Genomic DNA, 12921 nt, shown 5'->3' on the forward strand with positions numbered 1-12921 from the left:
CTCTCCGCCCCCACCCCCACTCCGACCTATCGCCCTCACCTTGACCTCCTTCCACCTATCGCATTTCCAACACCCCTCCCCCAAGTCCCTCCTCCCTACCTTTTATCTTAGCCTGCTGGACACACTTTCCTCATTCCTGAAGAAGGGCTCATGCCCGAAACGTCGATTCTCCTGTTCCTTGGATGCTGCCTGACCTGCTGTGCTTTTCCAGCAACACATTTTCAGCTCTGATCTCCAGCATCTGCAGTCCTCACTTTCTCCTTAAAAATATGGGTTGTAAAGATGGAGAAATTAGTGAACAGCCAAAACAGGAGCAATGACCAGAGCTTGCATAAGGTGATGAAATTAGATAGCTTAAAGCACAGCTATCAAAGATGAGTCAAAGGGAGAAGCTGATGGACCAGAGGGAAGGAAGATTTCTGGATGGACTTTGGTGGATGATGTCGGAAAACCTCAGAAAAAAGGCATTAAATGCTCTGCAATATATATAATCCTTGTTTTCAAATTTCTCCATGGCCTCTCCTTTCACTATCTCTGTGACCCATAGGCTCTGAGAACTCTCTATAAACTTGAGAAATCTGCAAGCGTCCAATTCGAGCCCCTTGAGCATCCTAGGTTTCCATTGCTCCACCAGTGGAAGTCAGGATGCTATGAAACATCTTGAGTCATTTTGTTTTGTCCAAGTTACTATATAAATAGAGGCTTTTATTGTTGACATGCAAGATCTGCCATGCTTTGGCATGCTTTAACTCAGCAGTAAATACTACAGATCTCAAAAGCTTTAAGGTTTAATCTGTCATCCATTAAACGCTGGGATATACAGAGGCATATATTCAGAGATTTTACAGCAGGAAAGATGCTTTTTGCCCACTGTGTCCCTGCCAGTCATCAAACACCCATCTATTCCAATCCCATTTTCCAGCACTTGGCCCTTACTCTTGTTTGCTGTGGTGATTTATGATGTTAATGAAAGGCAAATTCAGTCACTGGTGTTGCTCCAGATTATTCTCCAGTGATGCTTGTGGCAGGTACATGTGTGATGCATCATGAAGTCACAATTTCTCCCACAATCAAATCATTTACTGGCACTTACTATCCAAGCTCAAACAAGAATGATGTCTACTTCAGAAAACTATTGGATGCTAGCCAATCCTTGCATATAACAGTGCTCGAGTAGGAGTCAGAGTTTTCAAGAGACAAAGGCAAACTATGACACGCTAAACGTTGTACCCTGTTAAAGGCTTTGGAGTTGTTGAAAGCAATGACTGTAGATTCTCGGGGTTGTTCAAATGTGAATTACAGAATATGTAACACAGAAAAAAAAGCACCAACAGGATGATCACGCTGAGAGCCGCAAAGTTAGTTAAAAATTAAGCCATATCTTTCAAGTGTAAAAATCACACAACACCAGGTTATAGTCCAACAGGTTTAATTGTAAGCACTCGCTTTCGGAGCGACGCTCCTTCATCAGGTGGTTGTCTGATGAAGGAGCACCTGATGAAGGAGCGTCGCTCCGAAAGCTAGTGCTTCCAAATAAACCTGTTGGACTATAACCTGGTGTTGTGTGATTTTTAACTTTGTTCACCCTAGTCCAACATCGGCATCTCCAAATCACATCTTTCAAGATTATGGATAATTTAAATGTTAACAGCAGTTTTGGTAGTTTCATAAAGTACACTTTTGATCAATAATGTGGAAGTTAAAAGAGAAAAAATGATCATCTTTCAGTAGGCCTGGGTGAAAAGCAGGATATTTTCAAGAACAAAGAGAGATAAACTTGAAATAAGGGAAACTTAAGAAATGACATGGGATGCTGTGTACAGTTCTGGATGCCACATTACCAAAGGAATTTGGATGCTTTGGAGAGAGTGTAGAGGAGCTTCACCAGGATGTTGCCTGGTATGGAGGGCGCTAGCTATGACGAGAGTTGCGTAGATTAGAATCATTTTCATTAGAAAGACGAAGGTTGAGGGGGGACCTGATTGAGGTCAACAAAATCATGAGAGGAATAGACAGGGTGGATAACAAGAAGCTTTTTCCCAGAGTGGGGTTCTCAATTAGTAGAGGTCACAAGTACAAGGTGAGAGGTGAAACATTTAAGGGAAATATGCATGGAAAGTTCTCTGTGCAGAGGGTGCTGGGTGCCTGCAATGCATTGCCAGCAGAGGTGGTAGAGGCAGGCAGGATAGGGCAGGGAGCAGAGCGATACAGATCCTTAGAAAATAGGTGACAGGTTTAGATAGAGGATGGTGATAGGTGCAGGCTTGGAGGGCTGAAGGGCCTGTTCCTGTGCTGTAATTTTCTTTGTTCTGCTGTTCTTCTAAACTTTGAGATATTTGTTGGCGTCATGGATCTACACTTCTAGTTCTAAGTCAAGGAGTCCAAAGTTCAAACTACATTCAAAAGGCTTCACATCACTTAAACTTGAACATCAGTGGAGTATCAAGGGTCTGACAGACAATAACATAAGATATTGGAACAGGACTAGTAGTGACCAGACATCTGAGTTTGGCTGGGATTGTCAGGGTTTTTCTCCAAGTGTCCTGTATCCTGGTAGTTTTTGACAAATGGTAGAAATGACTGGGCTTCAACTCTAAGCTTCATCTCTTTAACCAAGGCCCTTCCATTTTCCCCAACTGTCAAGCTCATTTTCACATTCTGCAGCATAATTGGAAGGTTGAACAAGAGTCTTTTCAGGGGTGAACTTGTTTTAAATTGCAAAGCTGGACATCAGGCAATTAGTGGATCTGAAGCAAATGTGTTTAAGTGGCAGGCCAGGCATAGGGAGCTTTGATCCGTCAATGATGTGGCTGTTGAATAGTGTGTTTGAGCTGTGGCAATTTCAAAGCTGGAGCTGCTTGGATTCATTGATGAACACACACACACAAACACACACACACCAGCAAAAGTACACTCACTTTGGTAAAGGGCATATTTATTTAAAACTTACCTAGTCTATGAGGAAAATGAATTTACTAGAAATTTTAGACATTCAGTGAAAATCCAAATAAAGATGATAAGTAATATCTATTTTACTGAACTTTAAGCCAAAGCAATGTTCTAGTAATGCTTATTGACCACATGCTTCAGGATCAGTGCAGAGCATTCGGCCCCTCAAGCCTGCTCCACCATTCAATGCATGGTCCAACATTGGGGTGATCTTTTTATTTTTTTTCAAATATGCAATTTCAAAAATGAGTGGAAAATGAATAATATGTGAAAATGAATTATACAAGATTTCTCAAAAGGCAAAATATTATGATGGTGCAAAGATCTGTTTTTTTTTGCATGATAAATTGGTGTCAATGACCCCATCAAATAAAAAATAAACAGTCAGCATAAGTATTCTCTTTTTCAGTTATGCATGGAATTCCTTTCTAGCAACCAGTAAATACAAACCAGATTCCCAGTGAAAATTATTCAACCTAAAATCATATAAGGCAGTCTACTATACATGGTTAACGAGTTGCTTAGTTGATATTTGAAAAATACATGGAAACATAAATATTGCTTAAGAATGTCTATGTTTCTTAATTATTTAATTTTTATCCATCCAATGTTCCAGTTATTGAAACAGGAAGTCAGTGAACAACTTCCCATAGTCAATTATAGATAGTGTATGAAGGGATAGCTATCTACTTGCATTTCAACAGAAAATGTTGTTCATTAATGGATAGAGAACTGTGCTTAATTATTTTTGTTTTGACTGAATAGATATTCCCTAGGGGTCAGTTTTGAGGCTGTGGTTCTCTTCAATAGGCAGAAATGACCTGAAGTCAAATTTGGAGACACAAAATTAAAACTTACAGCTGGCACATGATAAGCAGAGTAATTAATTGTGAAGAGGAGTGTAATTAGTTTCATGAGGACGTAGTTGGTATATAACTGTCAAACAAAGGTAAAGAAAAACCAAATAATGAGAGGAAATTGTGATAACATCCACGTTTTTTTCTCTGTAGCCAGTAGGCTGTGACAGCCAGCTGGCCAGTCAACATTGAAACATAAAAAGTGCAGAATGTTCCAGAGCTGAAACATTTGTTCCTGCCTAGAAACAAGGACATTCTTGGAGAGTTTTTATAGGTCATTCAGATCAGTTCAGGGGTCAGTGAAGAGTAATAACGGGTCAGTCGGTTTTAGTCAATGGGAGAGACTCCAAAAATGTCACTTCCTTTTGATGAAGTGTTGTGGTTAATTGGCTCCATGCAGTTGGGACAAAGGATGGCCAGTTATAGAGTCATGGAGTTATACAATACAGAAACAGACCCTTCAGTCCAACTTGTCCATGCTGAACAAGTATTCTAAACTGAACTGGTCCCATTTGCCTGCTCAGACCAGATAGAAAACTAGAATTGCGCTATTGAATGGATTCTGGAGAGTGACTTTATGAAGACCCGTGAGATGCAGTCTTGGGAGAAGCAATCAAATAGCTGGAAGGTGAGCGGGGGTTGTTCATGGCTGAGGACATGAGGACTATGCCTATGTTTAGATGCTGGAATTAGCCTGCCCAAAATAATGCATACAGCTTCAGAGTAGGGATTTGGGGGTCTTTATCCATGCATCAAAAACCTAGCATCCAGGTTCAATGGGTAACAGGGAAGGCAAATAGAATGTTGGCTTTATTTCAATGCAAATCGATTATAAAAGTAGGGAGGTTTTGCTAAAATTATACAAGATACTAGGCAAACCATAGCTGGAATACTCTCAACAGTTTTGGCCCCTTATCTCAAGAAAGATATGCTGGTATTGGAGGCAGTCTGGAGAAGGTTCTCTAGGCTAATACCAGATATGAAGGGATGGTACTCATTGGAATTAAGAAGAATGGGAGGTGACCTTATTGAAATATATAAGATTCTTAGGGACTTGACTGGGTGGTTGCTGAAAAGTTGTTTCCCCCTGTGGGAAAGTCTATGGCCAGAAAGCATAATCTCAGAATAAGAAGTGCTCATTTAAGACTGAGATTAGGAGGAATTTCCTCTCTCAGGGAGTAGTGGATTTGTGGAATTCTTCTGTACAAAGGGCTGTCGAGGCTGAATTGTTTAGTACATTCACGGCTGAGATAGATTTTTGAACAGTCAGGGAATCAGGGGTTATAGGGAAAAAGCAAGAAAGTGGAGTTGAGGATTATCAGTATTTTTCTTGATCTCACTGAATGGCGATGCAGACTTGATGGGTTGAATTGCCTACTTCTGCTCTGATGTCCTATGGTCTTTTGGGAGCTTTGGTTTGACAAATGTCCAGATCCTCATGGACTTTATCCTAGGACCTTCAATGAAATGCCCTGTGAGGCAGATGACAAACTGCTTTTAATATTCCCAAATTAACTACACTCTGGTATAATTCCTTTCGACTGGAAATAGCTAATGCAACTTCTCTATCCAAAAAGCAGGGAACTATAGGCCGGATAGCTGGTAATAGGAAGATAGTACAAATTATTATATAAGATGTTGCAGCAGGGCACTTAGAAATGTTTAAGGTAGATCAAGCAATCAGCATGGTTAAGTGAAAGTGGAGTCACATTTAACTAATTTATTGCAGTTCTGTCAGAAGCTAACAAGTGTCATGGATCATCTGGTGGATGGACTGTTCTTAAATTGCCAGAACAGCTTTGATAATGTGCTAAATCCGCTTATTATAGAAAGTATAAATTCATGGTGAAGGCTTTAACATATTATCAGTGATAGAAGATCGGCTGGCTAACAAGAAACAAAGATGGTGTGCCACAGGGGTCAATGCAGAAGCGTCAACTTGTTAGAATTTTTATAAATGTCTTTGATGAAGTAACCAAAGGAATGATTGCTAAATTTTGCTGATGATACAAAAAAGGGAAGGAAATTAAATTTTGACTAGAATATAAGGGGGCTAAAAACCACTATAGATCAGTAAGTGAGTGGACAAACATCTTGCAAGTGAAATATAATGTGCGAAAATGTGAAACAGTTCATTTTAGCAGGAGTGGTAAGAAAAGCTAGTTATCTAAATGATGAAGATTGCAAAGCTTTAAGATACAGAGGAATTTTGGTGTCCTCATGCATGAATCACAATAGGTTTGTAAGCAGGTACGGCAGCTAGTTAAGAAATCAACTTGGAATGCTATTGTTTATTGTGAAAGGAATTGAATTCAAACTCTAGTAAGGGTATGCTTTAGTCATATAGTACATCAGTGAGATCACATCTGGAGTAGTGTGCACAGTATTAGTCTCCTTATTTAAGGGATGTTTGTAAATATGTTGGAAATAGTTCAGAGGAAGTTTACTAGACTAATACTTAGAAGTAGGCTGTCTTTTGAGAAGAGATTGGGCAGGCTGGGCTTATATCCACGAGAATTTGGAAGGGAAAGTTGTAACTTGACTGATCTATATAAGATCCTGATGAGATGGATGTTTCCTATTATGAGAGGATCTAGAAGTAAGCTTCCTTGTTAAAATTAAGGGGTTGCCCATTTAAGGCAGGAATTAGCAGCATTTCTTTACCCCATGAAAAACTGAGTCTTTTGGAACTCTCTTCCTCAAAAAGATGGTGGAAGAAGAGTCTTTGAATGTTTTTAAGGCAGGGATGTAGATAAATTCTTGATGTTGACAGGGGTGAGACAGTGGTTCAATAGTTAGTATTGCTGCCTTACAGCACCAGTGACCCAGGTTCAATTCCATCTTCAGATGACTGTCTGTCTGTGAGGAATTTGTATATTCTCCTCATGTTTCCATGTGTTTCCTCTGGGTGCTCTAGTTTCCTTCCCACAGTATAAAGACATGCAGGTTAGGTGGATTGCTATGCTAATTTATCCATAGCATCCAGGGATGTACAAATTAGGTGGATTAGCCATGGGAAATGCAGCGTTACAAGGGTGGGTCTGGGTAGGATATTCTTCAGAGAATCAGTGTGGACTTAATGGGCTGAAGGGCCTGCTTCCCCACTGTAAGGATTCTGTGATAAGCAAGAGGGTGAAATGTTATCGGGGAAGGCAGCAAAATGGAGTAATCAGATCAGCCACGATCTTACTGAACACAGAGCAGGTTTAAAGGGCTATTGGCCTAATCCTGTCCCTGATTCATATGTTTGCATGAGATTCTGAAAAGTACAATTTAAATGCAATATTTTAATTGGTGCGAGCTTAGGATCTTTGAGCTAAATGAGACATATAACTTGGCTGCAGTCCCGGATTCGTCACTTCTACATTTTATCATGTCATTACATGAGTTGGTGGCTCAGAAAGGTTTATTTCTCATGTTTATCATAGACCAATGCAGAAATATTAATTTAAAGATCTGTTAGATAATTCAAACAGTTATCTGACATTTTAAAGTTTGAGTAATACCTTTGGAAAGTCTATTATTGGACACACAGAAGTTTATTAGATTAGATTCCCTACAGTGTGAATCTAATCTAATAAACTTCTGTGTGTCCAATAATAGACTTTCCAAAGGTATTACTCAAACTTTAAAATGTCAGAATACCTTTGGAAAGTCTATTGTTGGACACACAGAAGTTGAGAGAGAGGCTTTAGCAGACAACTGAGAAAAAAGTATCAGTCTGACATGTAGAAAGAAAATAGATTCCACTTTCCAAAAGTAAGTGTTTAGCACAAACTAGGTTTGGACAGGAAAACTCAGGTTATTCAAGATGGCAGAATCAACAAACTGAAATATTGGGCTGAATCGTAAAGGGCAGTGTAACGTGAACTATGATGAGATTTGTGGCAGAAACAGACAAGAAGTCCAGGACGGCCGACCTCAACATCGGGAGTATCTTGCTACATCTTGTATGCTTTTGCCAAGCAGCGAGGAGTTTTTTAGTAAGCAGCAGCAAGTTGCCAATTAAGGAGGATTATTGATTGTTAAATACTTTGTTAGTACCATAACTCAGCTTATTAATATTCTGCTCTCTATTTTACCAAATGCGCCAAACAAGCTAGATGTTGAGAAATTTTGACATGGAAATCAGAGCAGGTAGCTGGTAGATTCAGCTTGCCACTTGCTCTGAAGGACCTCCATATTGCTAAGGACCAAAAGCATGCTAAGGGAACATACCATTGGCAGCATCTACGTGCATCCATTGTCCAAAGGGAGTGGCACCACTCACAACCATCATGGCATCACTCCAAAACACTTGTAGGATGCTCACGAAGCACAGACTTGTATTGTAGGCTACACCAGCAACTGGCATTGAACGGCTGCAGAAGGGACACTTGACAAGCAGGTACAGGCAGCCAGTCACACATTAGAGCAGGCTGCATGTCAAGGCTGCCCGCTTTCTGTCTTTGTGTTCACTCCCTTAGTGCTAACCTGCATGTTCGCAACATTCCTGCCTTGCCATGCCACAACATGTCATGCTACAACATGCCACATCAAAAACTGGTGGGGCTGGTCCTACATCTGGATGGGAGGGAGGGTGGGTGTTCACAGTCAATCAGGAAGACCTAGTATTATCAGTTACTGATATAGCCCACACACAATCCATGGCTTGGCTGCAGTCACCTGTTTGGTCCACTCAAGTACAGGGGATCTGGGAGTAGGCAATGGGCAGTCTTGTAGTTCTATTAAAAGTACTCACTGGAATTGCATATTGTCAGCTGGGAGCTGCAAACACACAAGTCAGCTCTGATCCAGTCATGTCTCGGGGCTGCTCTTCAAAGTCAATCAGAGGACTGGGACGAATACTCCCTCAGGGGAGTGTGCAAGGTGAGGCCTGCATGGTGGGGGTGGTGCATGCTGTGCTGTTGCAAAAAGTCAAGCTTTGCTCAACATAAGACCACAATATGTAGGAGGATAATAAATGTCAGGATTGGGAAAATGGCTCCAAAGGTTGATGTGACTACCAAAGCAAATCATCTTAACCCAACTCAAGGAAGGCACTCAAATGGGAGGAGAACTAAGGAGGCATTTCAAAGACTTCCCTCAAGAAATGCAACATCCATGTGGCTATGTGGAAGAGCCTTGTTCAGAAGAATGCAACATGGAGGAAACACCTGAATGAAGGGACACACTATTTTGAGAAAACCTGATGGCAGGAGGAAGTATGGAAAAGGAACCAGAGATAGGAATCACAATGATCTTAAGGTCAAGGACCACTACCAGCTCCTGGAAAAACCTGTTAAGTGTGTGGTCTGACATGCTGCTCTAGGATCAGGCCCATTCATCACACACGTCCCACAAAACCTATGACCACTAACATGGAATTTCTTAGGTGGTCAATCACACATGTTAGTGAATGTTTGTCAATGATGATGACACCTTATTAATATTAGTTCCAGAAATTTATTAATGTCTACCCTACAAAAGATAGGAGTAGTTTACAGATATCATCTATTGTAGGGTATTCCAGAGGAGGAAGACATGAGGCAATACCTGTACTCAAAAGATTCCAGCAGTGTTATGTGTAGGATTCAAAGTGAAGAACAGGTGCAAGAAATTATTTGAATAACCAATTCATCAAAGGTATGGGTCAATCAAAACACAAAGTTCTTATTACTTAGCATTCCCATGAATTGATCAATAAGAGAGGTGGAACTGTTTGAACATTGAAGCAATTAAGAATGTTTGTCCTTACAAACATACTATTATATCAATTATGTATTCAAAAATGAAATCAATTAAAAGATTTAAATGTGCTCGACAAAATGTTCTACAGAGTTATCAAGGTTAGGAGATAAATTGTAGCTGAATTTAATGAGCTGAAAGAAATATATATATTAACTTCAGAAAACTAAGATCAGGTGTTATAAGAGAACCAAAATATTATTACAGACCTGCCAATGAAGTCATCCTTTTTCAAAGAGTCCTTGTCCCACACAGTGATGTCTATGATGCCACCTTTTTCTTCAGCAAGAAGAAAGTCAAATTGCTCCCTCCACTTGGGATTCAGCGTTTTTAAAATAGCCTGAAAGAATCAACACAAATCACACTCTGGGATATAATTCAAAATGAGCATCAGTGACTTTCAACAAGAAATGATACTTAACATAATAGCCAAGAATTTGCCATTCTGGCCTGAACTGGTGGTCTGTGCACAAGTTGCACTCAAAATTGCACTACTTTTAGGGATTGTTTTGTTGCACTGAAGTTTCTGCTCACAATCATTTGTACTTTGCAGAACATAGTCTCTGCTGTGAACCAGCATAATTGACAGCATTTTAGAACATAATTACAGGGATATAAAATATATCCTGATAATATTCTTTGATATAGTTAAGAGGGATAATCTGGTCAGTCTTTTTAATAAAGCGTAAATCAATTTATTACAAATAAGCATTTTTAATCAGTCTGTCAAGAACTGTGCGTAATCTAATCTTAAAAAATGAACTGCAGAGAACTATATAATATTAATTGTTAGTTGCACTGATATACAGCAGTCAATCTGTTAGTAAACTATAAAAGAATATTCAAAGGTTTTTGAAGCATACTTATCAGTTTCTTTTCAATCTAAGAGGATATTTGAAGGTTACCAAATGCAACCAATTAGTGGAAACTCACACATGTCATTAATTTGATCATAGAATCCCTACAGTGTGGAAACAGGCAAATCGGCCCAACAAGTCCACATTGATCTTCTAAAGAGCAACCCACCCCTCTACATTTACCCCTGACTAATGCAACCTATGCATCCTAGAACACCATGGGCAATTTCAGCATAGCCAATTCACCTAACCTGCACTTGGAGTCATAGAGATGTACAGAATGGAAACAGACCCTTCGGTCTAACCCGAGCATACTGACTAGATATCCCAAACCAATCTAGTCCCACCTGCCAGCACCTGACCCATATCCCTCCAAACCCTTCCTATTCATATATCCATCCAAATGCCTCTTAAATGTTGCAATTGTACCAGCCTCCACCACATCCTCTGGCAGCTCATTCCATATATGTACCACTCTCTGTAGGAAGGAGACCAGAATTGCATGCAATATTCCAACAGTGGCCTAACCATTGTCCTGTACAGCCTGCAACATGACCTCCCAACTCCTGTACTCAATACTCTGACCAATAAAGGAAATCTTTGGATTGTGAGAGGAAACCGGAACACCAAGAGGAAACCACACAGACATGAAGAATGTGCAAACTCCATATAAATAGTCACCTGAGGCTGGAATCAAACCCAGATTCCTGGCACTGTGAGGCACTAGTGCTAACCACTGAGCCACTGTGCCACCTAGAATGCAGCTTGCTACCTGAATCTGACTGGATCTTAGTACAATGATTTTATGTTAATGCAAAAGAATGCACTAACTCAATATACGCTGGATATAATTAAACTTAAAATTCCTCATATATATGTGCTATTTTAGCCACTTGTGGATGAATTGCACCAAACAAATCATTGTAATCTAACAGAAACTCTGCCAACTTTGTTTGCAACAATCACAGCCAACGATAGTGAACAAATATATATAGTTTTTAAATGTATTCATGCGTTGTGGGCATCTCTGGCTGGCCACTAATTATTGTCCATCCCTAGTTACCCTTGAGAAGGTGGTGATGAGCTGCTTTCTTGAACCACAGAAGTTCATGTTCTGGAGGTTGACTCACAAATGTCATTGGGAAGGGGATTCCAGGATTTAGACCCAGTGACAGTGAAAGAACTGCGAAATATTTCCAAGTCAGGATGCTGAGTGGTTTGGAGGGGAAGGTGCAGGTGGTGGTGCTCCCATATACTTGCTGCCCTTGTCTTTCTAGATAGAAGTGATCATGTATTTGAAAGGTGTCTGAGGATCTTTGCTGAAACCCACGCAGACATGGGGAAAATGTGCAAACTCTACATAAACAGTTGTCTGAAGTGGGAATTGAACCCAGGCCCCTGGTGCTGTGAGGCAGCAGTGCTAACCACTGAGCCACCATACCACCTCTTAGTTTTGAGTTAGTATATTTTACAGTATCTATTTATTATACCATGTCCTATTCATCTATCCCTTCTGTGTTTGCTGATCTACAATGCCATCCAATCAAGCAATGTCTTACTTTTCAATTTCTCATCTTTATTTTCAAATCTTTCACTCCTGTCTAATTCCTTAATGTATGTGGAGGTGGTGGCATTGTGGTACTGACCCCGGGACAGAAAGTACACGCTGCTATTACTGAGCATTGGTGGTGGAAGGAGTGGACGTTTGTGGATGTGATGCCAATCAGGTGGGCTGCTTTGTCCTGGATTGTGTCAAGTTTCTAGCTGGCTGTTGGAGCTGGACCCATCCAGGAAAGTCATATTCGTGACTTGTGACTTATCGATGTTAGACAACTTTGGAGAGTCAGGAAGTGAGTTACTCTTCACTGTATTCCTAGCCTCTTACCTGCTTTTGTAGCCATTGTGCTTATCTGGTGAGTCCAACTGAGTTTCTGTTCAATGACAATCCCAGAGATGTTGATAGTGGGGAATACAGTGATGGTAACACCACTGAATGTCAAGGGATGGTGGTTAGATTGTCTATTACTAATGATGGCCATTGCCTGGCTTTTGCTTGGCATGAATGTTACTTGTCACTTGTCATGTCCAAGCCTGGATATTGTCCAGATGTTGCCGCATTGTAACATGGACTGATTCAGCATCTGAGGAGTCACAAACAGTGCTGGACAAATGCAATCATTGGCAAACATCCATACTTTTGACCTTATGATGGAAGAAGTTAATTGATGAAGCAACTGAAGATGGTTAGGAAGAGGTTACTACCCTGAGAAACTTGAGCATAAAAAATGAAAGCTGCATTCAGCCAACAAAACACCCATATTATCTGCATTATATAGATTTTTCTGATGGCCACAGAAGGTCCTGAAGTGATTAACGGGGAGCAACTTTTATTGCGTAGTCACATTTCAGGAAATATCAATTCACAGACAGCAAGTAACAAACAACAATGTGTTAAATTACCAGAATACGGGCTTATTTTTCAAATTTACTTTGGGTCATAAACTAGTGGCAGGTAGCACCAATTTACACTA

General features: G+C 40.3%; 1 protein-coding gene across 7 annotated transcripts in view; it reads right to left on the minus strand.

The window, feature by feature from the left end:
* mctp1a (multiple C2 domains, transmembrane 1a) overlaps positions 1-12921 on the minus strand; it is a 360237-nt gene that overhangs the window by 305778 nt on the left and 41538 nt on the right. For all 7 annotated transcript variants that reach the window (XM_043709443.1, XM_043709460.1, XM_043709451.1 and 4 more), the window contains one exon: positions 9743-9873. In XM_043709443.1, the coding sequence (XP_043565378.1) occupies positions 9743-9873 (131 nt within the window). The remainder of the gene's footprint in view (positions 1-9742; positions 9874-12921) is intronic.

This window comes from Chiloscyllium plagiosum, chromosome 2 (assembly GCF_004010195.1).
Source record: "Chiloscyllium plagiosum isolate BGI_BamShark_2017 chromosome 2, ASM401019v2, whole genome shotgun sequence".
Classification (NCBI taxonomy): Eukaryota; Metazoa; Chordata; class Chondrichthyes; order Orectolobiformes; family Hemiscylliidae; genus Chiloscyllium; species Chiloscyllium plagiosum.